The sequence below is a fragment of the Nerophis lumbriciformis genome, linkage group LG14 (genome assembly GCF_033978685.3).
Source record: "Nerophis lumbriciformis linkage group LG14, RoL_Nlum_v2.1, whole genome shotgun sequence".
NCBI classification, from domain to species: Eukaryota; Metazoa; Chordata; class Actinopteri; order Syngnathiformes; family Syngnathidae; genus Nerophis; species Nerophis lumbriciformis.
In genome coordinates this window covers 44,464,170-44,491,323 of record NC_084561.2, presented here as the reverse complement: position 1 = coordinate 44,491,323, position 27,154 = coordinate 44,464,170, and the positions used below count along the sequence as shown (strand labels likewise).

At 35.2% G+C, this 27,154-nt stretch overlaps 1 protein-coding gene across 2 annotated transcripts in view; it reads left to right on the top strand.

Moving 5' to 3' along the window:
* Window positions 1–25,824, top strand: part of xxylt1 (xyloside xylosyltransferase 1) — a 50,934-nt gene extending 25,110 nt beyond the window's left edge. Inside the window, exons 3-4 of one of the 2 annotated variants that reach the window (XM_061976318.1) lie at window positions 18,480–18,612; window positions 25,355–25,824. In XM_061976318.1, the coding sequence (XP_061832302.1) occupies window positions 18,480–18,612; window positions 25,355–25,751 (530 nt within the window). In that variant the 3' untranslated portion in view covers window positions 25,752–25,824. Of the gene's footprint in view, window positions 1–18,479; window positions 18,613–25,339 lie in introns of both variants that reach the window. The other variant, XM_061976317.1, reaches the window with a different exon arrangement.
* Window positions 25,825–27,154: the final 1,330 nt, after the last annotated feature.

Sequence of the window (27,154 nt, the reverse complement as noted above, 5' to 3'; positions counted from 1 at the left end):
TTATAGATATAAAATGTGCTTATGGAGATATAATCATAGTTTATAGATATAAAATGTGCTTATGGAGATATAATAGTTTATGGAGATATAATCATAGTATATGGAGATATAAAAATAGTTTATAGATATAAAATGTGCTTAAGGAGATATAATAGTTTATAGATACAAAATGTGCTTATGGAGATATAATAATAGTTTATAGATATAAAATGTGCTTAAGGAGATATAATAGTTTATAGATATAAAATGTGCTTATGGGGATATAATAATAGTTTATAGATATAAAATGTGCTTATGGAGATATAATAGTTTATGGAGATATAATAATAGTTTATAGATATAAAATGTGCTTTTGGAGATATAATAGTTTATGGAGTAATAATAATAGTTTATAGATATAAAATGTGCTTAAGGAGATATAATAGTTTATAGATATAAAATGTGCTTAAGGAGATATAATAGTTTATAGATATAAAATGTGCTTATGGAGATATAATAATAGTTTATGGATATAAAATGTGCTTATGGAGATATAATAGTTTATGGAGTTATAATAATAGTTTATAGATATAAAATGTGCTTAAGGAGATATAATAGTTTATAGATACAAAATGTGCTTATGGAGATATAATAATAGTTTATAGATATAAAATGTGATTTTGGAGATATAATAGTTTATGGAGATATAATAATAGTTCATGGATATAAAATAGTAGTTTATGGAGATATGAAAATAGTTTATGGAGATATAATAATAGTGTATGGAGATATAATGTGCTTATGGAGATATAATAGTAGTTTATGGAGATATAATGTGCTTATGGAGATATAATAGTAGTTTATGGAGATATAAAAATAGTTAATGGAGATATACTGTGCTAATGGAGATATAATAGTAGTTTATGGAGATATAATAATAGTTAATGGAGATATAATGTGCTTATGGAGATATAATAATAGTTAATGGAGATATAATGTGCTAATGGAGATATAATAGTAGTTTATGGAGATATAATAATAGTTAATGGAGATATAATGTGCTTATGGAGATATAATAGTAGTTGATGGAGATATAATGTGCTTATGGAGATATAATAGTAGTTTATGGAGATATAATAACATATAATGTGCTAATGGAGGTGTTCCCACAACAACATTATATGGCAGCAGCAACAACAAGCAAACGACAACAAAATGTTTTATAAGCAGAGTTTTTCCAGGAAGAAAGTGGGTCAATCTGATTAGGGCCTAATATCCCTCTTCAATCCTGTTTAGCAGCTCAATGTTTTCTCTCACTTCCACTCTGAGTGGACAACATTGTCCTCCCACAGTCAACTCTTTCCCCGTGACAACCTCAACCCTCTGAAGGGAACTTGTGAGACGCAAACATTGTTGGGTTTTTGTCACCTCACAAGGTTTTTGCTCAGGTGACCTCAGAAGGTTTTTGGTCAGGTGACTTCAGAAGGTGTACCTGTCATGGGAGAGCAGCAACATGTGATGATAACCATAGAAGCAGGAGGGATGTGATGACAACCATAGAAGCAGGAGGGATGTGATGATAACCATAGAAGCAGGAGGGATGTGATGATAACCATAGAAGCAGGAGGGATGTGATGATAACCATAGAAGCAGGAGGGATGTGATGATAACCATAGAAACAGGAGGGATGTGATGATAACCATAGAAGCAGGAGGGCTGTGATGATAACCATAGAAGCAGGAAGGATGTGATGATAACCATAGAAGCAGGAGGGATGTGATGATAACCATAGAAGCAGGAGGGATGTGATGACAACCATAGAAGCAGGAGGGATGTGATGATAACCTTAGAAGCAGGAGGGATGTGATGATAACCATAGAAGCAGGAGGGATGTGATGATAACCATAGAAGCAGGAGGGATGTGATGATAACCTTAGAAGCAGGAGGGATGTGATGATAACCATAGAAGCAGGAGGGATGTGATGATAACCATAGAAGCAGGAGGGATTTGATGATAACCATAGAAGCAGGAGGGATGTGATGACAACCATAGAAGCAGGAGGGATGTGATGACAACCATAGAAGCAGGAGGGATGTGATGATAACCATAGAAGCAGGAGGGATGAACCCAAAATGAAATGAAAAATGAACTTGTTAGCAAAGATATTATTAATAATTCCACGTTAGCGTTGGTGAAACACGTCTTACTGTGAGAAGACCACCATCCTTCTTCACTTTGTCATGTCATTTTTATTATTTATTACATTTGTATTACAATATTTAGTGCAGCATTGTAAAAATCAATTTTATTATTTATAAAATGTTTATTACAATATTTAGTGCAGAATTGGAAAAATCAATTGTATTATTTATAAAATTGTTATTACAATATGTAGTGCAGCGTTGTAAGTCGGTTTTATTATTTATTACATTTTTATTGCAATATTTAGTGCAGAATTGTAAAAATAAATTTTATTATTTATAACAATTTTATTACAATATGTAGTGCAGCGTTCTAAATGTCACTTTTATTATTTATTACATTTTTATTACAATATTTAGTGCAGCATTGTAAATGTTTTTATTATTTATACAATTTTTATTACAATATGTAGTGCAGCGTTGTAAGTCGGTTTTATTATTTATTACATTTTTATTGCAATATTTAGTGCAGCATTGTAAATGTTCTTTTTATTATTTATTACATTTTTATTGCAATATTTAGTGCAGCATTGTAAATGTTCTTTTTATTATTTATTACATTTTTATTGCAATATTTAGTGCAGCATTGTAAATGTTCTTTTTATTATTTATTCTATTTGTATTGCAATATTTAGTGCAGCATTGTAAATGTTATTTTTATTATTTATTACATTTGTATTACAATATTTAGTGCAGCTTTGTAAATGTTCTTTTTATTATTTATTACATTTGTATTACAATATTTAGTGCAGAATTGTAAATGTTTTTATTATTTATACAATTTTTATTACAATATTTAGTGCAGCATTGTAAATGTTATTTTTATTATTTATTACATTTTTATTGCAATATTTAGTGCAGCATTGTAAATGTTCTTTTTATTATTTATTACATTTTTATTGCAATATTTAGTGCAGCATTGTAAATGTTCTTTTTATTATTTATTACATTTTTATTGCAATATTTAGTGCAGCATTGTAAATGTTCTTTTTATTATTTATTCTATTTTTATTGCAATATTTAGTGCAGCATTGTAAATGTTATTTTTATTATTTATTACATTTGTATTACAATATTTAGTGCAGCTTTGTAAATGTTCTTTTTATTATTTATTACATTTTTATTGCAATATTTAGTGCAGCATTGTAAATGTTCTTTTTATTATTTATTACATTTTTATTGCAATATTTAGTGCAGCATTGTAAATGTTCTTTTTATTATTTATTACATTTTTATTGCAATATTTAGTGCAGCATTGTAAATGTTCTTTTTATTATTTATTCTATTTTTATTGCAATATTTAGTGCAGCATTGTAAATGTTCTTTTTATTATTTATTACATTTTTATTGCAATATTTAGTGCAGCATTGTAAATGTTCTTTTTATTATTTATTACATTTTTATTGCAATATTTAGTGCAGCATTGTAAATGTTCTTTTTATTATTTATTACATTTTTATTGCAATATTTAGTGCAGCATTGTAAATGTTCTTTTTATTATTTATTACATTTTTATTGCAATATTTAGTGCAGCATTGTAAATGTTCTTTTTATTATTTATTACATTTTTATTGCAATATTTAGTGCAGCATTGTAAATGTTCTTTTTATTATTTATTACATTTTTATTACAATATTTAGTGCAGCGTTGTAAATGTCACTTTTATTATTTATTACATTTTTATTACAATATTTAGTGCCGCAATGTAAGTCACTTTTATTATTTATTAAATTTTTTGTACAATATTTAGTGCAGTATTGTAAAATACATTATTATTATTGTAATAAGTTGGAATGCAAATATAAAATGTGAGATTCCTGTACAACACAGATTAAATAGGTATGTAATAAATATTGAAAGGGTCATTTTTTATTCAATAATGTAAAAAATAATAATAATTTAACATCAGGAATCATCTTGAAGGAAAAGCCAGGCCTGCAGTTGTGTCATCTGGCCACTTGATGGCACTGTTATTACGCCTTCCTCCCCTCGCCCTCTGCAACCAAACAGCTGATCATGCTTTGATTGATGATGAAGTCAGCTTCATGTGTCATTTCCTGTTGCCTTTCAGAAGAAGAGTTGAACATTATTGATCATAACTTTGGTTTGACTTGGTCACCTTTGAAAGCCTCATGTTTGAAAGCATCATGTTTGACTTGGTCACCTTTGAAAGCTTCATGTTTGAAGTCACTCACATTCACTGCCTGCCCTCAAAGAGGAAAAGAACTTAACAATTGTTTACATCTGCCCTCTTCTGACAGGGATCTCTACATTCATGACAAGTATAACTTATCAAAGTGCGGTCATGGTCATGCTTGTGTGAGGTAGAAAGGAACGTTCATAAGTTTACATAAATGTTCATTAATGTTCATGAGTGTTGACGTATGTTGATGAATGTACATAAATGTTGATAAATGATCATGAATGTTTGTTCATAAATGTTCATGAATGCTCATGAATGTTGATAAATGTTTGTGAATGTTGACAAATGTTCATGAATGTTTGTGAATGTTGATAAATGTTCATGAATGTTGATGAATGTTCATATATTTTGATAAATGTTTGTGAATGTTGATAATTGTTGACAAATGTTCATGAATGTTGATGAATGTTCATAAATGCTCATGAATGTTTGTTTGTGAATGTTGATAAATGTTGACAAATGTTCATGAATTTTGATGAATGTTCATAAATGCTCATGAATGTTTGTTCATAAATGTTCATGAATGCTCATGAATGTTGATGAATGTTCATAAATGCTCATGAATGTTTGTTCATAAATGTTCATGAATGCTCATGAATGTTGATGAATGTTCATAAATGCTCATGAATGTTTGTTCGTGAATGTTGATAAATGTTGACAAATGTTGATGAATGTTGAGGAATGTTCATAAATGCTCATGAATGTTTGTTCATAAATGTTCATGAATGCTCATGAATGTTGATGAATGTTCATAAATGCTCATGAATGTTTGTTTGTGAATGTTGATAAATGTTGACAAATGTTCATGAATGTTGATGAATTTTCATAAATGCTCATGAATGTTTGTTCATAAATGTTCATGAATGCTCATGAATGTTGATGAATGTTCATAAATGCTCATGAATGTTTGTTCGTGAATGTTGATAAATGTTGACAAATGTTCATGAATGTTGATGAATGTTCATAAATGCTCATGAATGTTTGTTCATAAATGTTCATGAATGCTCATGAATGTTGATAAATGTTGATAAATGTTTGTGAATGTTGATAAATGTTGACAAATGTTCATGAATGTTGATAAATGTTCATGAATGTTGATGAATGTTTGTTCATAAATGTTCATGAATGCTCATGAATGTTGATGAATGTTCATAAATTTTGATAAATGTTTGTGAATGTTGATAAATGTTGACAAATGTTCATGAATGTTGATAAATGTTCATGAATGTTGATGAATGTTTGTTCATAAAGGTTCATGAATGCTCATGAATGTTGATGAATGTTCATAAATTTTGATAAATGTTTGTGAATGTTGATAAATGTTGACAAATGTTCATGAATGTTGATAAATGTTCATGAATGTTTGTTCATAAATGTTCATGAATGCACATGAATGTTGATACATGTTTGTGAATGTTCATGAATGTTCATGAATGTTTGTGAATGTTGATAAATGTTCATGAATGTTGATGAATGTTCATACATTTTGATAAATGTTTGTGAATGTTGATAATTGTTGACAAATGTTCATGAATTTTGATGAATGTTCATAAATGCTCATGAATGTTTGTTCATAAATGTTCATGAATGCTCATGAATGTTGATGAATGTTCATAAATTTTGATAAATGTTTGTGAATGTTGATAAATGTTGACAAATGTTCATGAATGTTGATAAATGTTCATGAATGTTGATAAATGTTCATGAATGTTTGTTCATAAATGTTCATGAATGCTCATGAATGTTGATGAATGTTCATAAATTTTGATAAATGTTTGTGAATGTTGACAAATGTTTGTGAATGTTGATAAATGTTGACAAATGTTCATGAATGTTGATAAATGTTCATGAATGTTGATAAATGTTGATGAATGTTTGTTCATAAATGTGCATGAATGCTCATGAATGTTGATGAATGTTCATAAATTTTGATAAATGTTTGTGAATGTTGATAAATGTTGACAAATGTTCATGAATGTTGATAAATGTTCATGAATGTTGATAAACGTTTTTGAATGTTGACAAATGTTGATGAATGTTCATAAATGTTGATGAATGTTCATAAATGTTGACGAATGTTGATAAATATTCATAAATGTTGATGAATGTTCATAAATATTGATGAATGTTCATAAATGTTGACGAATGTTGATAAATATTAATAAATGTTGACGAATGTTGATAAATGTTTGTGAGTGTTGATAAATGTTGACGAATGTTCATAAATGTTCATGAATGTTCATAAATGTGGATAAATGTTGATACATGTTGATGAATGTTCATAAATGTTGATGAATGTTCATAAATGTTCATGAATGTTGATAAATGTTCATGAATGTTTGTTCATAAATGTTCATGAATGCACATGAATGTTGATACATGTTTGTGAATGTTCATGAATGTTCATGAATGTTTGTGAATGTTGATAAATGTTCATGAATGTTGATGAATGTTCATACATTTTGATAAATGTTTGTGAATGTTGATAATTGTTGACAAATGTTCATGAATTTTGATGAATGTTCATAAATGCTCATGAATGTTTGTTCATAAATGTTCATGAATGCTCATGAATGTTGATGAATGTTCATAAATTTTGATAAATGTTTGTGAATGTTGATAAATGTTGACAAATGTTCATGAATGTTGATAAATGTTCATGAATGTTGATAAATGTTCATGAATGTTTGTTCATAAATGTTCATGAATGCTCATGAATGTTGATGAATGTTCATAAATTTTGATAAATGTTTGTGAATGTTGACAAATGTTTGTGAATGTTGATAAATGTTGACAAATGTTCATGAATGTTGATAAATGTTCATGAATGTTGATAAATGTTGATGAATGTTTGTTCATAAATGTGCATGAATGCTCATGAATGTTGATGAATGTTCATAAATTTTGATAAATGTTTGTGAATGTTGATAAATGTTGACAAATGTTCATGAATGTTGATAAATGTTCATGAATGTTGATAAACGTTTTTGAATGTTGACAAATGTTGATGAATGTTCATAAATGTTGATGAATGTTCATAAATGTTGACGAATGTTGATAAATATTCATAAATGTTGATGAATGTTCATAAATATTGATGAATGTTCATAAATGTTGACGAATGTTGATAAATATTAATAAATGTTGACGAATGTTGATAAATGTTTGTGAGTGTTGATAAATGTTGACGAATGTTCATAAATGTTCACGAATGTTCATAAATGTGGATAAATGTTGATACATGTTGATGAATGTTCATAAATGTTGATGAATGTTCATAAATGTTGATGAATGTGGATAAATGTTGATGAATGTTCATGAATGTGGATAAATGTTGATGAATGTTCATGAATTTTGATGAATTTTGATAAATGTTGATGAATGTTGATGATAGTTCATAAATGTTAATGAGAGTTCATAAATGTTTATAAATGTTGATGAATGTTCATAAATGTTGATGAATGTTCACGAGTGTTCATAAATGTAGCTGAGCATTGGCGAGTGTTGATAAATGTTGACGAGTGTTAATAAATGTTGATGAGTGTTGATGGGTAATCATAAATGTTGATAAGTGTTGTTGAGTGTTCATAAATGTTAAGTGTTGATAAGTATTCATAAGTGTTGATGAGTGTTAAGTGTTGATAAATGTTCAGTCTGTTGATAAATGTTGATGTGTGTTGATGAGTGTTAAATGTTGATATGTTTTGATGAATGTTGATACATGTTGAGTCTTAATAAATGTTGATAAGTGTTGAAAAATGTTGATGAATGTTGATGAGTGTTGATGAATGTTCATAAATGTTGATAAGTGTTGATGAATGTTCATAAATGTTGATAAGTGTTGATGAGTGTCGATGAATGTTCATAAATGTTGAGTGTTGATAAATGTTAATGAGTGTTGATAAATGTTGATGAGTGTTGATAAATGTTGATGAGTGTTGATAAGTGTTGATCAGTGTTGATAAGTGTTGATAAGTGTTGATGAGTGTTGATGAATGTTGATAGTTGATACATGTTGATGAGTGTTGATAAGTGTTGATATTTCCCTGCAGCAGGACACATAATAGATTGAGTGTCTCCACAAAGTAGCAGCTTATGAATCTGTCCTCTCTAACGAGTCGCCTCGAGTCTTTCACTGCGTGGAACAACCACGGTCTGTTACCATGGCAACGCCAACAACATAGGAAGTAGAAACAATGAGCAGATGAAGACTGGAACATCCTGGAGACATTTTTCTCCTCTAACTACTTGCTGACTTCATGAACACATGAAACACCAGTACATCAACAACATAACTTCATCAGCAGATACAACATGAACACATGAAACACCAGTACATTAACATAACTCCATCAGCAGATACAACATGAACACATGAAACACCAGTACAATAAAGATAATAATTAATAATAAGCACTGCTCCAGTCTGCTAAGCTGCTGCTCACAAGGCCACGCCCCTTTTCCCTCCTTCCAGTACGTCTCTTCTGCTTACATCAACTTGTCAAATTTCCCCTTTTTTGCCGGGAATTCCAGTTTTTGTCCTTCTTTCCCGGATCATTAAAAGGAGCGCCACGAGTTTCATGATCCGTCATTCAATCACATAAGGTGACAGAGATGGATGGACATGAACACCACAGAAAAGATATCTCTGACAAAAATGTGTAGATATGTTGACAAATATGAGATGATTATATAAGTCAAGAAGGTGAGGCAGCAACTTACACATTCTCATACTTTCTGTAACATCCAAAATGAAAAATGTCTCAACTATAAGCACAATTGTTTTGATTGAAATGTTGACAATATTTCAGGGTTCCTCACGAGGAATAACGTGTTATTAAATTGTATAAAATGTAGTAGACGAGTTATTGTGACGTAGACCAGTGTTTTTCAACCACTGTGCCGCGGCACACTAGTGAGATATTGTCTGATTTATCCCAAAAATATTTGTTGCAAATCAATAATTATAATCTGCCAATAATGTGCTGTTGCTTCGTGTCTGTGCTGGGTAGAACTCGGCAGGGTGACCACGTAACACTCCATGCCAGTAGGTGGCAGCGGGTAGTTCATTGCTTTGTAAAAGTCGGAATGTGTCGGGTAGAGACGACGATGGTTTGTTGTGAGCCCAATACGCAGACCACAGCGGGAGGCGGCGTGCAGGTAAAAAAAGGTATGTGATGCTTAAACCCAAAATGAACGAAAGGGAAAGGAAAAGGCTATGCAAAACGAAAGTGAAACTGAACTGGCTACAAAGTAAACGGAGACAGAATGCTGGACGACAGCAAAAACTTACGGCGTCCACAAAGTACATCCGTACGTGACATGACAAGCATCAATGTCCTCACAAAGAAGGATATAGCTAATTTTAATTTTTTTTAAATATAAAAAGTTAAAGTTAAAGTTAAAGTACCAATGATTGTCACACACACACTAGGTGTGGCGAAATTATTCTCTGCATTTGACCCATCACCCTTAATCACCCCCTGGGAGGTGAGGGGAGCAGTGGGTAGCAGCGGTGGCCGCGCCCGGGAATCATTTTTGGTGATTTAACCCCCAATTCCAACCCTTGATACTGAGTGCCAAGCAGGGAGGTAATGGGTCCCATTTTTTTTTATAGTCTTTGGTATGACTCGGCCGGGGGTTTGAACTCACAACCTACCGATCTCAGGGCGGACACTCTAACCACTAGGCCACTGAGTAGGTATATATATATAAATATATATATATAAATATATATATATATATATATATATATATATATATATATATATATATATATATATATATATATATAAATATATAAATATATATATAATAATGATAATTATTATTATTACTATTTATTTAACTTTTAAATTTTTATTTTTTTAAATATATTTTATTAATATTATTTTTTATTTGTCCCCTCCCTCAGGGGGGGAACTCGACAGGGCGGTTGCTGGTTGTTCCATCTCCATCGTTGGGGTTCCTTCGGGTGGGGTGGGTGGTTCCCGTGGCCCCGTGCTGGGTGGTCCTGCGGCGGCCGATTTGGGTGGGGTGGCCGGGGGCGGGCCTCGCCGCGCTTTCCGGGGGTGGGTTGGTGGGGGCCCGGTTGCCGGTGGGGCGGGGGCGGTCTTCCCGTCCGGTTGCGGGGGGTCTCTAGGCCCCCCCGGGCGGGAAGTCCCACCTTTCTGCCCGTGTGGGGTGTGGTCTCTCGCTGGCTTGGGATCTGGCTGTCCCCTGCTTTTCTCGTGCCTTGTCCTCTGCCGGGTGCGTCTGTCTGCGGCCTGCTGCTGACCCTTGTGGGCGGCGCGGTGGGCCGGGCTCTGGGGCTCCTGTCGCTGGCCGGCCTGGCTGCGTGGGGGCGGTGGTCCCTGGTTCCCTGGGCGCCACACGTACTGTTTGTGGGTTGGGCTCTCGGGGAGGCTGGGGCCGTACTCTGGCTCCCACACACACTGGGAGTCAAATGTACATACAAACTCACATATACTCACATACATACATACATACATACATACATACATAGGTACCTACGCTCCCACATACATACACAGATACAGTACATATCTACATACTCAAAGTTCGTACATCCACACGCACATTCACTGTACAAACATACATATACACATACAAACCCCGTTTCCATGTGAGTTGGGAAATTGTGTTAGATGTAAATATAAACGGAATACAATGATTTGCAAATCCTTTTCAACACATATTCAGTTGAATATGCTACAAAGACAACATATTTGATGGTCAAACTGATAAACATTTGGGAAAAGTGGCAATAAATACTGATAAAGTTGAGGAATGCTCATCAAACACTTATTTGGAACATCCCACAGGTGTGCAGGCAAATTGGGAACAGGTGGGTGCCATGATTGGGTATAAAAGTAGATTCCATGAAATGCTCAGTCATTCACAAACAAGGATGGGGCGAGGGTCACCACTTTGTCAACAAATGCGTGAGCAAATTGTTGAACAGTTTAAGAAAAACCTTTCTCAACCAGCTATTGCAAGGAATTTAGGGATTTCACCATCTACGGTCCGTTAAATCATCAAAGGGTTCAGAGAATCTGGAGAAATCACTGCACGTAAGCAGCTAAGCCCGTGATCTTCCATCCCTCAGGCTGTACTGCATCAACAAGTGACATCAGTGTGTAAAGGATATCACCACATGGGCTCAGGAACACTTCAGAACCCCACTGTCAGTAACTACAATTGGTCGCTACATCTGTAAGTGCAAGTTAAAACTCTCCTATGCAAGGCGAAAACCGTTTATCAACAACACCCAGAAACGCCGTCGGCTTCGCTGGGCCTGAGCTCATCTAAGATGGACTGATACAAAGTGGAAAAGTGTTCTGTGGTCTGACGAGTCCACATTTCAAATTGTTTTTGGAAACTGTGGACGTCGGACCAAAGAGGAAAAGAACCATCCGGATTGTTATAGGCGCAAAGTGGAAAAGGCAGCATGTGTGATGGTATGGGGGTGTATTAGTGCCCAAGACATGGGTAACTTACACATCTGTGAAGGCACCATTAATGCTGAAAGGTACATACAGCTTTTGGAGCAACATATGTTGCCATCCAAGCAACGTTACCATGGACGCCCCTGCTTATTTCAGCAAGACAATGCCAAGCCACGTGTTACATCAACGTGGCTTCATAGTAAAAGAGTGCAGGTACTAGACTGGCCTGCCTGTAGTCCAGACCTGTCTCCCATTGAAAATATGAAGCCTAAAATAGCAGAACGGAGACCCCCGGACTGTTGAACAACTTAAGCTGTACATCAAGCAAGAATGGGAAAGAATTCCACCTGAGAAGCTTCAAAAATGTGTCTCCTCAGTTCCCAAACCTTTACTGAGTGTTGTTAAAAGGAAAGGCCAACAAAACAGGAAGGGCCACCAAAATAACAGCGCAAGACAAGAACTAAAGCACTACACACAGGAAGACACCAACACACTCAAAATAAGGGACGATGACCTGGTGGAGTTACATTTTTTTAACGTTTTCTGCGGGGGGTGTGCCTCTGTATTTTTATGACAAAAATTGTTGTGGTTTAGAGAGGGGAGATGACGGCAACAGACACCAGGGAACCGTAATGTTCAAAGATTTATTATATATGTAGATCATATATATATATATAATAATCAAACAATACTAAATATAATAACTAAGGAAATGGAGTGTGACAAAATCCAAGAGTGTGTATAGCGTATGACTGTGTGTGTAGATTAGCTGTTGAGTGTTACCGTAAATGTTAAACGAGAGACAAGGAAGTCCAGGGGAGAGAGAAGTCTATAGGTCCGAGTCCAAAGCGGGGGAAGTCAAGGATCGAGGGAGGCAGTCAAGAGTCCAGAGGGAGATCCAGGGAAAAGTGAGACGCACAGCTCACTTTCAAGGCGACGGAGGGTACTGCGGGGACGACACACTACGAAACACAAAGAGAGCTGGATTGCATCAAGCAGGACGTGGCTTACTGTACGCGAACAGAAGGTTTATATTCCGGCGCGGGATGGCAGGTTGTGCCGGCTTATGAAGGCAGCTCGCTCATCACGGGCAGGTGCGCAGATTGCAGATTGTCTGCAGGCGCGAGGCGGCACGCCCGCAGCGACAAAGATGAGGGCGCGTTGGAATGCGCCCTGGCCGTGACAAAAATGTGGCTTGCCTCGAAAAAGGTTGAAAAACACTGATGTAGACAAATGTAATAATTTGACCAATTGTTTTCATTGAAATGTTGACAATATTTCAGGAGGAAACCTTACAACGTACTAAATCCATAAAGTGTTATAAAAGTGTTTAAAATGTAGTAGATGAGTTATTGTGATGTAGAGAAATGTCATATTTTGACCAATTGTTTTTATTTAAATGTTGAAATTAGAGATGTCCGATAATATCAGACTATCGGCAGATAAATGCTTTGAAATGTAATATCGGAAATTAGCGGTATCGGTTTCAAAAAGTAAAATGTACGACTTTTTAAAAGGCGGCTGCGTACACGGCCATAGGGAGAAGTACAGAGCGCCAATAAACCTTAAAAGGCACTGCCTTTGCGTGCCGGCTCAGTCACATAATATCTACGGCTTTTCACACACACACACAAGTGAATGCAAGGCATACTTGGTCAACAGCCATACAGGTCACACTGAGGGTGGCCGTGTAAACAACTTTAACACTGTTACAAATATGCGCCACACTGTGAACCCACACCGAACAAGAATGACAAGCACATTTCGGGAGAACATCCACACCGTAACACAGCGTTTCTCAAAGTGTGGGGCGCGCCCCACTGGTGGGGAATAGAGACATGACAGGTGGGGCGCGAGGAACGGGAGGAAATTTCACTTTAAATTTTTTTTTTTAATTATTATATTCTTAGATTATTTTTTTACTATGCTTTCATTTTCTATACACACTGTAAATCACTTTGGGATTCCGTCTGTGAAATCCGCTATATAAATAAATGGAAATTACCGGTACTTATTTTTACTGTAGGCTTTATATTTCTCGGTACGAGCGAAAGTTTGACAGACATAGCAACAGTAACTAATGGGGGCGGGGCTAAGCGGAACAAACTTTCGGGTAGCAGGCTAATGTGTGGATCACAATTACACAAATATATACATTTGTGACTCGCACCTCAAATGTCGTCGAGCCAGAGCCAGCGCCTGCAGAGAAACAAAAATCTGACGGGCACACACTGTGTCATTCACCGGGAAGCACTCGTGTCAAGGCAAACTTTTTTTGATTTATTATTGAACTTGATGCAAGTTATTTGATTTATTATTGAACTTGATGCAAGTTATAACACTTTTTGATGTATTATTGAACTTGATGCAAGTTCTAACACTTTTTTGATTTATTATTGAACTTGATGCAAGTTATAACACTTTTATTTGATTTATTATTGAACTTGATGCAAGTTATAACACTTTTATTTGATTTATTATTGAACTTGATGCAAGTTATAACACTTTTTTTGATTTATTATTGAACGTGATGCAAGTTATAACACTTTTTTTGATTTATTATTGAACGCGATGCAAGTTATAACACTTTTTTTGATTTATTATTGAACGTGATGCAAGTTATAACACTTTTGTTTGATTTATTATTGAACTTGATGGAAGTTATTTTATTTATTATTGAACTTGATGCAAGTTGTACCACAGCTGCACAGTTATTTTATTTATTATTGAACTTAATGTTATTTTATGTTATTGAGTTCGAATGTATACAACTTGATGTTCAATAAATTTGAAAATGTTAAAGCTTGGCATTAGCGCTCTGTTGGGGCGATGGGGGCAGGTGGGGCTCGAAAACTCCCCCTTGTCCAAAGTGGGGGATGACAAAAAAAGTCTGAGAACCACTGCCGTAACACAACATAAACACAACAGCACAAATACCCAGAACCCCTTGCAGCACTAACTCTTCCGGGACACTACAATATACACCCCCCGCTACCTTCTACACCCCCCCACACCTCAACCCCGCCCACCTCAACCTCCTCATGCTCTCTCAGAGAGAGCATGTCCCAAATTCCAAGCTGCTGTTTTGAGGCATGTTAAAAAAATAATGCACTTTGTGTCTTCAATAATAAATATGGCAGTGCCATGTTGGCATTTTTTTACATAACTTGAGTTGATTTATTTTGGAAAACCTTGTTACATTGTTTAATGCATCACAACAAAATTAGGCATAATAATGTGTTCATTCCACCACTGTATATATCGGTATTGCTTGATATCGGAATCGGTAATTAAGAGTTGGACAATATCGGATATCAGCAAAAAAGCCATTATGACAGGGATCTCTATATTCATGACAAGTATAACTTATCAAAGTGCGGTCATGGTCATGCTTGTGTGAGGTAGAAAGGAACGTTCATAAGTTTACATAAATGTTCATTAATGTTCATGAGTGTTGACTTATGTTGATGAATGTACATAAATGTTGATAAATGATCATTAATGTTTGTTCATAAATGTTCATGAATGTTGATAAATGTTTGTGAATGTTGACAAATGTTCATGAATGTTCATAAATTTTGATAAATGTTCGTGAATGTTGATAAATGTTGACAAATGTTGATGAATGTTCATAAATACTCATGAATGTTTGTTCATAAATGCTCATGAATGTTGATGAATGTTCATTAATTTTGATAAATGTTTGTGAATGTTGATAAATGTTGACAAATGTTCATGAATGTTGATAAATGTTCATGAATATTGATAAATGTTCATGAATGTTTGTTCACAAATGTTCATGAATGCTCATGAATGTTGATGAATGTTCATAAATTTTGATAAATGTTTGTGAATGTTGATAAATGTTGACAAATGTTTGTGAATGTTGATAAATGTTGACAAATGTTCATGAATGTTGATAAATGTTCATGAATGTTGATGAATGTTTGTTCATAAATGTTCATGAATGCTCATGAATGTTGATGAATGTTCATCAATTTTGATAAATGTTTGTGAATGTTGATAAATGTTGACAAATGTTTGTGAATGTTGATAAATGTTGACAAATGTTCATGAATGTTGATAAATGTTCATGAATGTTGATGAATGTTTGTTCATAAATGTTCATGAATGCTCATGAATGTTGATGAATGTTCATAAATTTTGATAAATGTTTGTGAATGTTGATAAATGTTGACAAATGTTCATGAATGTTGATAAATGTTCATGAATGTTTGTTCATAAATGTTCATGAATGCTCATGAATGTTGATACATGTTTGTGAATGTTCATGAATGTTTGTGAATGTTGATAAATGTTCATGAATGTTGATGAATGTTCATACATTTTGATAAATGTTTGTGAATGTTGATAATTGTTGACAAATGTTCATGAATGTTGATGAATGTTCATAAATGCTCATGAATGTTTGTTCATAAATGTTCATGAATGCTCATGAATGTTGATGAATGTTCATAAATTTTGATAAATGTTTGTGAATGTTGATAAATGTTGACAAATGTTCATGAATGTTGATAAATGTTCATGAATGTTGATGAATGTTTGTTCATAAATGTTCATGAATGCTCATGAATGTTGATGAATGTTCATAAATTTTGATAAATGTTTGTGAATGTTGATAAATGTTGACAAATGTTCATGAATGTTGATAAATGTTCATGAATGTTGATAAACGTTTGTGAATGTTGACAAATGTTGATGAATGTTCATAAATGTTGATGAATGTTCATAAATGTTGACAAATGTTGATAAATATTCATAAATGTTGATGAATGTTCTTAAATGTTGATGAATGTTCAGTGAATAAATGTTGACGAATGTTGATAAATATTAATAAATGTTGACGAATGTTGATAAATGTTTGTGAATGTTGATAAATGTTGACGAATGTTCATAAATGTTCATGAATGTTCATAAATGTTGATAAATGTTTATGAGTGTTCATGAATTTTGATGAATTTTGATAAATGTTGATGAATGTTGATGATAGTTCATAAATGTTAATGAGAGTTTATAAATGTTGATGAATGTTCACAAGTGTTCCTAAATGTAGCTGAGCATTGGCGAGTGTTGATAAATGTTGATGAGTGTTGATAAATGTTGATGAGTAATCATAAATGTTGATAAGTGTTGATGAGTGTTGATAAATGTTAAGTGTTTATAAGAATTCATAAGTGTTGATGAGTGTTAAGTGTTGATAAATGTTGAGTCTGTTGATAAATGTTGATGTGTGTTGATGAGTGTTAAATGTTGATAAGTGTTGATGAATGTTCATACATGTTGATAAGTGTTGATGAAGGTTCATAAATGTTGATTAGTGTTGATAAGTGTGGATGAATGTTGATAAGTGTTGAGTGTTACGTGTTGATGAGTGTTGATGAATGTTGATAGTTGATAAGTGTTGATGAATGTTGATGAGTGTTGATAAGTGTTGATGAATGTTGATAAGTGCTGAGTGTTAAGTGTTGATAAATGTTGATAGTTGATAAGTGTTGAGTGTTACGTGTTGATGAGTGTTGATGAATGTTGATAGTTTATAAGTGTTGATGAGTGTTGATAAATGTTGATAGTTGATAAGTGTTGATGAATGTTGATGAGTGTTGATGAGTGTTGATAAGTGTTGATGAGTGTTGATGAATGTTGATAAGTGCTGAGTGTTAAGTGTTGATGAATGTTGATAGTTGATAAGTGTTGATGAATGTTGATAAGTGTTGATGAGTGTTGATGAATGTTGATAAGTGCTGAGTGTTAAGTGTTGATAAATGTTGATAGTTGATAAGTGTTGATGAATGTTGATGAGTGTTGATGAGTGTTGATGAGTGTTGATGAGTGTTGATAAGTGTTGATGAGTGTTGATGAATGTTGATAAGTGCTGAGTGTTAAGTGTTGATGAATGTTGATAGTTGATAAGTGTTGATAAGTGTTGATAAGTGTTGATGAGTGTTGACGAGTGTTGATGAGTGTTTTTGAATGTTGATAGTTGATACATGTTGATGAGTGTTGATAAGTGTTGATATTTCCCTGCAGCAGGACACATAATAGATTGAGTGTCTCCACAAAGTAGCAGCTTATGTCGGCAAAAAAGCCATTATCGGACATCTCTAGTTGAAATTATTTCAGGGTTCCTCAGGAGGAATAAAGTGTTATAAAAGTGTATAAAATGTAGTAGATGAGTTATTGTGATGTAGACAAATGTCATATTTTCCCAGGAGAATTAGAATTAAAACGATGCTCCTCTTAGACACACGTAATAAAGGTGTTTGATGATCAATTGTATCACTACTGGTGCCACCTTTCCTACATAATAATGTTCAAAAACGACATTATTGATTTGATATATAATATTTAATATTGTTAAATAACGTAATAATGTTCAAAAACAACTTAAAGTCTAGTCCAGATGTTTACTGACGTATAATATTCATATTAAATAACTTTGACTACAAATGAATGTTATTCCAAATATCGTCCTCCTGGACCGATAATGATCGGTATCAGTATGGGCCCTGGAAAAGCGTCATCCACTTGTTACGTGTCAGCTGACCTTGGGGTTTTGTCGGAATGTGCAGTTGATGACCTGCTGGTGTGTTGACACAGCTGCTAAGAAGAGCTTCTCCTCCTCGCAGCTTTGACGCACATGGTGCAGCTCGACCTGGACCTCAAGTACCGCACCAACATCAGGGACCTCTTCCAGGAATTTGACCACTTCGCAGCGGGGGCGGTCATCGGCATCGCCAGGGAGATGCAGCCGGTGTACAGGTGAGCACCTGCACATATTTGCACCATTTACTGTCGTGGTCAAACCTTTACATACACTTGTAAAGAACATCGATCATTCCAATGACTCTTATTTGTTTTGTGATGTAGTGATTGGAGCACATACTTGAAATTTCATTCATGAAGTTTGCTTCTTTTATGAATTTATTATGAAAATGTGAGGGTGAAAAGTATACATACAGCAATGTTAATATTTGCTTACATGTCCCTTGGCAAGTTTACCTGCAATAAGGCGCTTTTGGTAGCCATCCACAAGCTTCTGCTTGACCACTTGACCACTAAATTGCTGCACTTCAGCTAAATGTGTTGCTTTTCTGACATGGACTTGTTTCTTCAGCATTGTCCACACTTGAGGAAGGCCATTCTAAAACCTTCATTCTAGCCTGATTTAGCCATTCCTTTACCACTTTTTGAGGGGTGTTTGGGGTCATTGTCCTGTTGGAACACCCAACTGCGCCCAAGACCCAACCTCCGGGCTGATGATTTTAGCTTGTTCTGAAGAATTTGGAGGTAATCCTCCTTTTTCATTGTCCCATTTACTCTCTGTAAAGCAGCAGTTCCATTGGCAGCAAAACAGGCCGGTAGGAATGGTGTTCCTGGGATTAAAGGCCTCACCATTTCTCCTCCAAACATATTGCTGGGTATTGTGGCCAAACAGCTCCATTTTTGTTTCATCTGACATCACATGGACATGTTAGCATTTTCAGTATGTCAATATTTACAATACTGGACACTATTATGTGGACAATACTGGACACTATTATGTGGACAATACTGGACACTGGTACACTGGACACAATACTGGACACTATTATGTGGACAATACTGGACACTGTTATGTGGACAATACTGGACACTGGACACAATACTGGACACTATTATGTGGACAATACTGGACACTATTATGTGGACAATACTGGACACTGGTACACTGGACACTATTATGTGGACAATACTGGACACAATACTGGACACTATTATGTGGACAATACTGGACACTGGTATACTGGACACTATTATGTGGACAATACTGGACACTGGTACACTGGAGACAATACTGGACACTATTATGTGGACAATACTGGACACTATTATGTGGACAATACTGGACACTGGTACACTGGACACTATTATGTGGACAATACTGGACACTATTATGTGGACAATACTGGACACTGGTACACTGGACACAATACTGGACACTATTATGTGGACAATACTGGACACTGGTACACTGGACACTATTATGTGGACAATACTGGACACTATTATGTGGACAATACTGGACACTGGTACACTGGACACTATTATGTGGACAATACTGGACACTATTATGTGGATAATACTGGACACAATACTGGACACTATTATGTGGACAATACTGGACACTGGTATACTGGACACTATTATGTGGACAATACTGGACACTGGTACACTGGAGACAATACTGGACACTATTATGTGGACAATACTGGACACTATTGTGTGGACAATACTGGACACTATTATGTGGACAATACTGGACACTGGTACACTGGACACTATTATGTGGACAATACTGGACACTATTATGTGGACAATACTGGACACTGGTACACTGGACACTATTATGTGGACAATACTGGACACTATTATGTGGACAATACTGGACACTGGTACACTGGACACAATACTGGACACTATTATGTGGACAATACTGGACACTGGTACACTGGACACTATTATGTGGACAATACTGGACACTATTATGTGGACAATACTGGACACTGGTACACTGGACACTATTATGTGGACAATACTGGACACTGCTACACTGGACACAATACTGGACACTATTATGTGGACAATACTGGACACTATTATGTGGACAATACTGGACACTATTATGTGGACAATACTGGACACTGGACACTATTATGTGGACAATACTGGACACTATTATGTGGACAATACTGGACACTGGTATACTGGACACAATACTGGACACTATTATGTGGACAATACTGGACACTGGTTCACTGGACACTATTATGTGGACAATACTGGACACTGGTACACTGGACACTATTATGTGGACAATACTGGACACTATTATGTGGATAATACTGGACACTATTATGTGGACAATACTGGACACTGGTACACTGGACACAATACTGGACACTATTATGTGGACAATACTGGACACTGGTACACTGGACACAATACTGGACACTATTATGTGGACAATACTGGACACTATTATGTGGACAATACTGGACACTGGTTCACTGGACACTATTATGTGGACAATACTGGACACTGGTACACTGGACACTATTATGTGGACAATACTGGACACTATTATGTGCATAATACTGGACACAATACTGGACACTATTATGTGGACAATACTGGACACTGGTACACTGGACACAATACTGGACACTATTATGTGGACAATACTGGACACTGGTACACTGGACACAATACTGGACACTATTATGTGGACAATACTGGACACTATTATGTGGACAATACTGGACACTGGTACACTGGACACTATTATGTGGACAATACTGGACACTGGTACACTGGACACAATACTGGACACTATTATGTGGACAATACTGGACACTATTATAATAATACCTGGGATTTATATAGCGCTTTTCTAAGTACCCAAAGTCGCTTTACATGTAGAACCCATCATTCATTCACACCTGGTGGTCGTAAGCTACTTTCATAGCCACAGCTGCCCTGGGGTAGACTGACTGATTATGTGGACAATACTGGACACTGGTACACTGGACACTATTATGTGGACAATACCTGACACTATTATGTGGACAATACTGGACACTGGTACACTGGACACTATTATGTGGACAATACTGGACACTATTATGTGGACAATACTGGACACTGGTACACTGGACACCTTACTGGACACTATTATGTGGACAATACTGGACACTGGTACACTGGACACAATACTGGACACTATTATGTGGACAATACTGGACACTATTATGTGGACAATACTGGACACTGGTACACTGGACACTATTATGTGGACAATACTGGACACTGCTACACTGGACACAATACTGGACACTATTATGTGGACAATACTGGACACTATTATGTGGACAATACTGGACACTATTATGTGGACAATACTGGACACTGGACACTATTATGTGGACAATACTTGACACTATTATGTGGACAATACTGGACACTGGTACACTGGACACAATACTGGACACTATTATGTGGACAATACTGGACACTGGTTCACTGGACACTATTATGTGGACAATACTGGACACTGGTACACTGGACACTATTATGTGGACAATACTGGACACTATTATGTGGATAATACTGGACACAATACTGGACACTATTATGTGGACAATACTGGACACTGGTACACTGGACACAATACTGGACACTATTATGTGGACAATACTGGACACTGGTACACTGGACACAATACTGGACACTATTATGTGGACAATACTGGACACTATTATGTGGACAATACTGGACACTGGTACACTGGACACTATTATGTGGACAATACTGGACACTGGTACACTGGACACAATACTGGACACTATTATGTGGACAATACTGGACACTATTATAATAATACCTGGGATTTATATAGCGCTTTTCTAAGTACCCAAAGTCGCTTTACATGTAGAACCCATCATTCATTCACACCTGGTGGTCGTAAGCTACTTTCATAGCCACAGCTGCCCTGGGGTAGACTGACTGATTATGTGGACAATACTGGACACTGGTACACTGGACACTATTATGTGGACAATACCTGACACTATTATGTGGACAATACTGGACACTGGTACACTGGACACTATTATGTGGACAATACTGGACACTATTATGTGGACAATACTGGACACTGGTACACTGGACACAATACTGGACACTATTATGTGGACAATACTGGACACTGGTACACTGGACACAATACTGGACACTATTATGTGGACAATACTGGACACTATTATGTGGACAATACTGGACACTGGTACACTGGACACTATTATGTGGACAATACTGGACACTATTATATGGACAATACTGGACACTGGTACACTGGACACTATTATGTGGACAATACTGGACACTGGTACACTGGACACTATTATGTGGACAATACTGGACACTGTTATGTGGACAATACTGGACACTGGTACACTGGACACAATACTGGACACTATTATGTGGACAATACTTCCTGCTACCATTCAAAGCACTTCCTGCCCACATGCACGTCATAACGTTTCTACTCACAGCTGCATCTGGAAGCTTCTATGCCCAAGAGATGAGGCCCTTTATATAAGTGACATCCTTATATCTCATACTTTTGTTTACTTGCAGCAGTACAAGTACACAAGTATTTTATTCACATTTACTTACTGCAGTACAAGTACACAAGTATTTTATTGACATTTACTTACTGCAGTACAAGTACACAAGTATTTTATTCACATTTACTTACTGCAGTTCAAGTACACAAGTACGTTGATTGTGATATCAGACATAGTGATGTTGATTGTGATATCAGACATAGTGATATTGATTGTGGTATCAGACATAGTGATGTTGATTGTGATTTCAGACATAGTGATGTTGATTGTGATTTCAGACATAGTGATGTTGATTGTGATATCAGACATAGTGATGTTGATTGTGATATCAGACATAGTGATGTTGATTGTGATATCAGACATAGTGATGTTGATTGTGATATCAGCTATAGTGATGTTGATTGTGATATCAGACATAGTGATGTTGATTGTGATATCAGACATAGTGATATTGATTGTGATATCAGATGCAGTGATGTTGATTGTGATATCAGACATAGTGATGTTGATTCAGACATAGTGATGTTGTTTGTGATATCAGACATAGTGATGTTGATTGTGATATCAGACATAGTGATGTTTATTGTGATATCAGACACGGTGATGTTGATTGTGATATCAAACACGGCGATGTTGATTGTGATATCATACACAGGGATGTTGATTGTGATATCAGACACGGAGATGTTGATAGTGATATCAGACACGGTGATTATTGTGATATCAGACAGGGTGCTGTCAATTCTGGTATCAGACTCGGTGATGTTGGTTGTGATATCAGATGAAAACTATATGTTGTAGTATGGAATATAAATATTGTCATTTGTAAATATTGTAGTATGAAATGTAAATATTGTAGTATGGCATATAAATATTGTAGTATGGAATGTAAGTATTGTAGTATGAAATATAAATATTGTAGTATGTAAATATTGTAGTATGAAATGTAAATATTGTAGTATGAAATATTACTATTGTGGTATGGAATATAAATATTGTGGTATGAAATATAAATATTGTAGTATGGAATATAAATATTGTAGTATGAAATATAAGTAATGTAGTATGTAAATATTGTAGTATGAAATATAAATATTGTAGTATGTCATATAAATATTGTAGTATGTAAATATTATAGTATGTCATATAAATATTGTAGTATGTAAATATTGTAATATGTAAATATTGTAGTATGTAATATAAATATTGTATGTAAATATTGTAGTATGTAAATATTGTAGTATGTAATATAAATATTGTAGTATGTAAATATTGTAGTATGTAATATAAATATTGTAGTATGTAAATATTGTAGTATGTAATATAAATATTGTAGTATGTAAATATTGTAGTATGAAATATAAATATTGTAGTATGTAAATATTGTAGTATGAAATATAAATATTGTAGTATGTCATATAAATATTGTAGTATGTAAATATTGTAGTATGTCATATAAATATTGTAGTATGTAAATATTGTAATATGTAAATATTGTAGTATGTAATATAAATATTGTAGTATGTAATATAAATATTGTAGTATGTAAATATTGTAGTATGTAAATATTGTGGTATGGAATATAAATATTGTGGTATGAAATATAAATATTGTATTATGGAATATAAATATTGTAGTATGAAATATAAATATTGTAGTATGTCATATAAATTTTGTAGTATGTAAATATTGTAGTATGTAATATAAATATTGTAGTATGTAATATAAATATTGTAGTATGTAAATATTGTAGTATGTAAATATTGTAGTATGTAATATAAATATTGTAGTATGTAAATATTGTAGTATGTAATATAAATATTGTAGTATGTATATATTGTAGTATGTAATATAAATATTGTAGTATGTAATATAAATATTGTAGTATGTAAATATTGTAGTATGTAATATAAATATTGTAGTATGTAATATAAATATTGTAGTATGTAAATACTGTAGTATGTAATATAAATATTGTAGTATGTAATATAAATATTGTAGTATGTAAATATTGTAGTATGTAAATATTGTAGTATGTAATATAAATATTGTAGTATGTAATATAAATATTGTAGTATGTAAATACTGTAGTATGTAATATAAATATTGTAGTATGTAATATAAATATTGTAGTATGTAAATATTGTAGTATGTAATATAAATATTGTAGTATGTAATATAAATATTGTAGTATGTAAATACTGTAGTATGTAATATAAATATTGTAGTATGTAATATAAATATTGTAGTATGAAAAATTGTAGTATGTAATATAAATATTGTAGTATGAAAAATTGTAGTATGTAATATAAATCTTGTAGTATGTTGACCGGCAGACACACCTTCTGGCAGTACCGCAAGGAGAACCCGGGCACACCAGTGGGTGAGCCGCCTCCTGAGGGTCAGCCGGGCTTCAACAGCGGTGTGATGCTCCTGCACCTGGCGGCCATGCGGGCGTCTCCTCTCTACAACCAACTGCTGCAACCACACCATGTGGGCAGACTGGCCCAGCACTACCACTTCAGGGGCCACCTGGGGGACCAGGACTTCTTCACCATGGTGGGCATGGAGCACCCACACCTCTTCTACTCGCTGCCTTGTGGCTGGAACCGACAACTCTGCACCTGGTGGAGGGAGCACGGCTACGCTGAGGTCTTCCCCTTGTACTATCGCTGTGACACACCCGTCTTTATTTACCACGGAAACTGTAACAGTGTCATACCCCATGATTGAACACACCCGTCTTTATTTACCACGGCAACTGTAACGGTGTCATACCCCATGATTGAACACACCCGTCTTTATTTACCACGGCAACTGTAACGGTGTCATACCCCATGATTGAACACACTCGTCTTTATTTACCACGGCAACTGTAACGGTGTCATACCCCATGATTGAACACACCCGTCTTTATTTACCACGGCAACTGTAATGGTGTCATACCCCATGATTGAACACACCCGTCTTTATTTACCACGGCAACTGTAACGGTGTCATACCCCATGATTGAACTCACCCGTCTTTATTTACCACGGCAACTGTAACAGTGTCATACCCCATGATTGAACACACCCGTCTTTATTTACCACGGCAACTGTAACAGTGTCATACCCCATGATTGAACACACCCGTCTTTATTTACCACGGCAACTGTAACAGTGTCATACCCCATGATTGAACACACCCGTCTTTATTTACCACGGCAACTGTAACGGTGTCATACCCCGTGATTGAACACACCCGTCTTTATTTACCACGGCAACTGTAACGTGTCATACTCCATGATTGAACACACCTGTCTTTATTTACCACGGCAACTGTAAGGGTGTCATACCCCATGATTGAACACACCCGTCTTTATTTACCACGGCAACTGTAACAGTGTCATACCCCATGATTGAACATACCCGTCTTTATTTACCACGGCAACTGTAACAGTGTCATACCCCATGATTGAACACACCCGTCTTTATTTACCACGGCAACTGTAACAGTGTAATACCTCATGATTGAACACACCCGTCTTTATTTACCACGGCAACTGTAACGGTGTCATACCCCATGATTGAACACACCCGTCTTTATTTACCACGGCAACTGTAACGGTGTCATACCCTATGATTGAACACACCCGTCTTTATTTACCACGGCAACTGTAACAGTGTCATACCCCATGATTGAACACACCCGTCTTTATTTACCACGGCAACTGTAACGGTGTCATACCCCGTTATTGAACACACCCGTCTTTATTTACCACGGCAACTGTAACGGTGTCATACCCCATGATTGAACACACCCGTCTTTATTTACCACGGCAACTGTAACGGTGTCATACCCCATGATTGAACACACCCGTCTTTATTTACCACGGCAACTGTAACGGTGTCATACCCCATGATTGAACACACCCGTCTTTATTTACCACGGCAACTGTAACAGCGTCCTACCTGAAAATTGAACACACCCGTCTTTATTTACCACGGCAACTGTAACAGCGTCCTACCTGAAAATTGAACACACCCCTTTTTATTTACCACGGCAACTGTAACGGTGTCATACCCCGTTATTGAACACACCCGTCTTTATTTACCACGGCAACTGTAACGGTGTCATACCCCATGATTGAACAC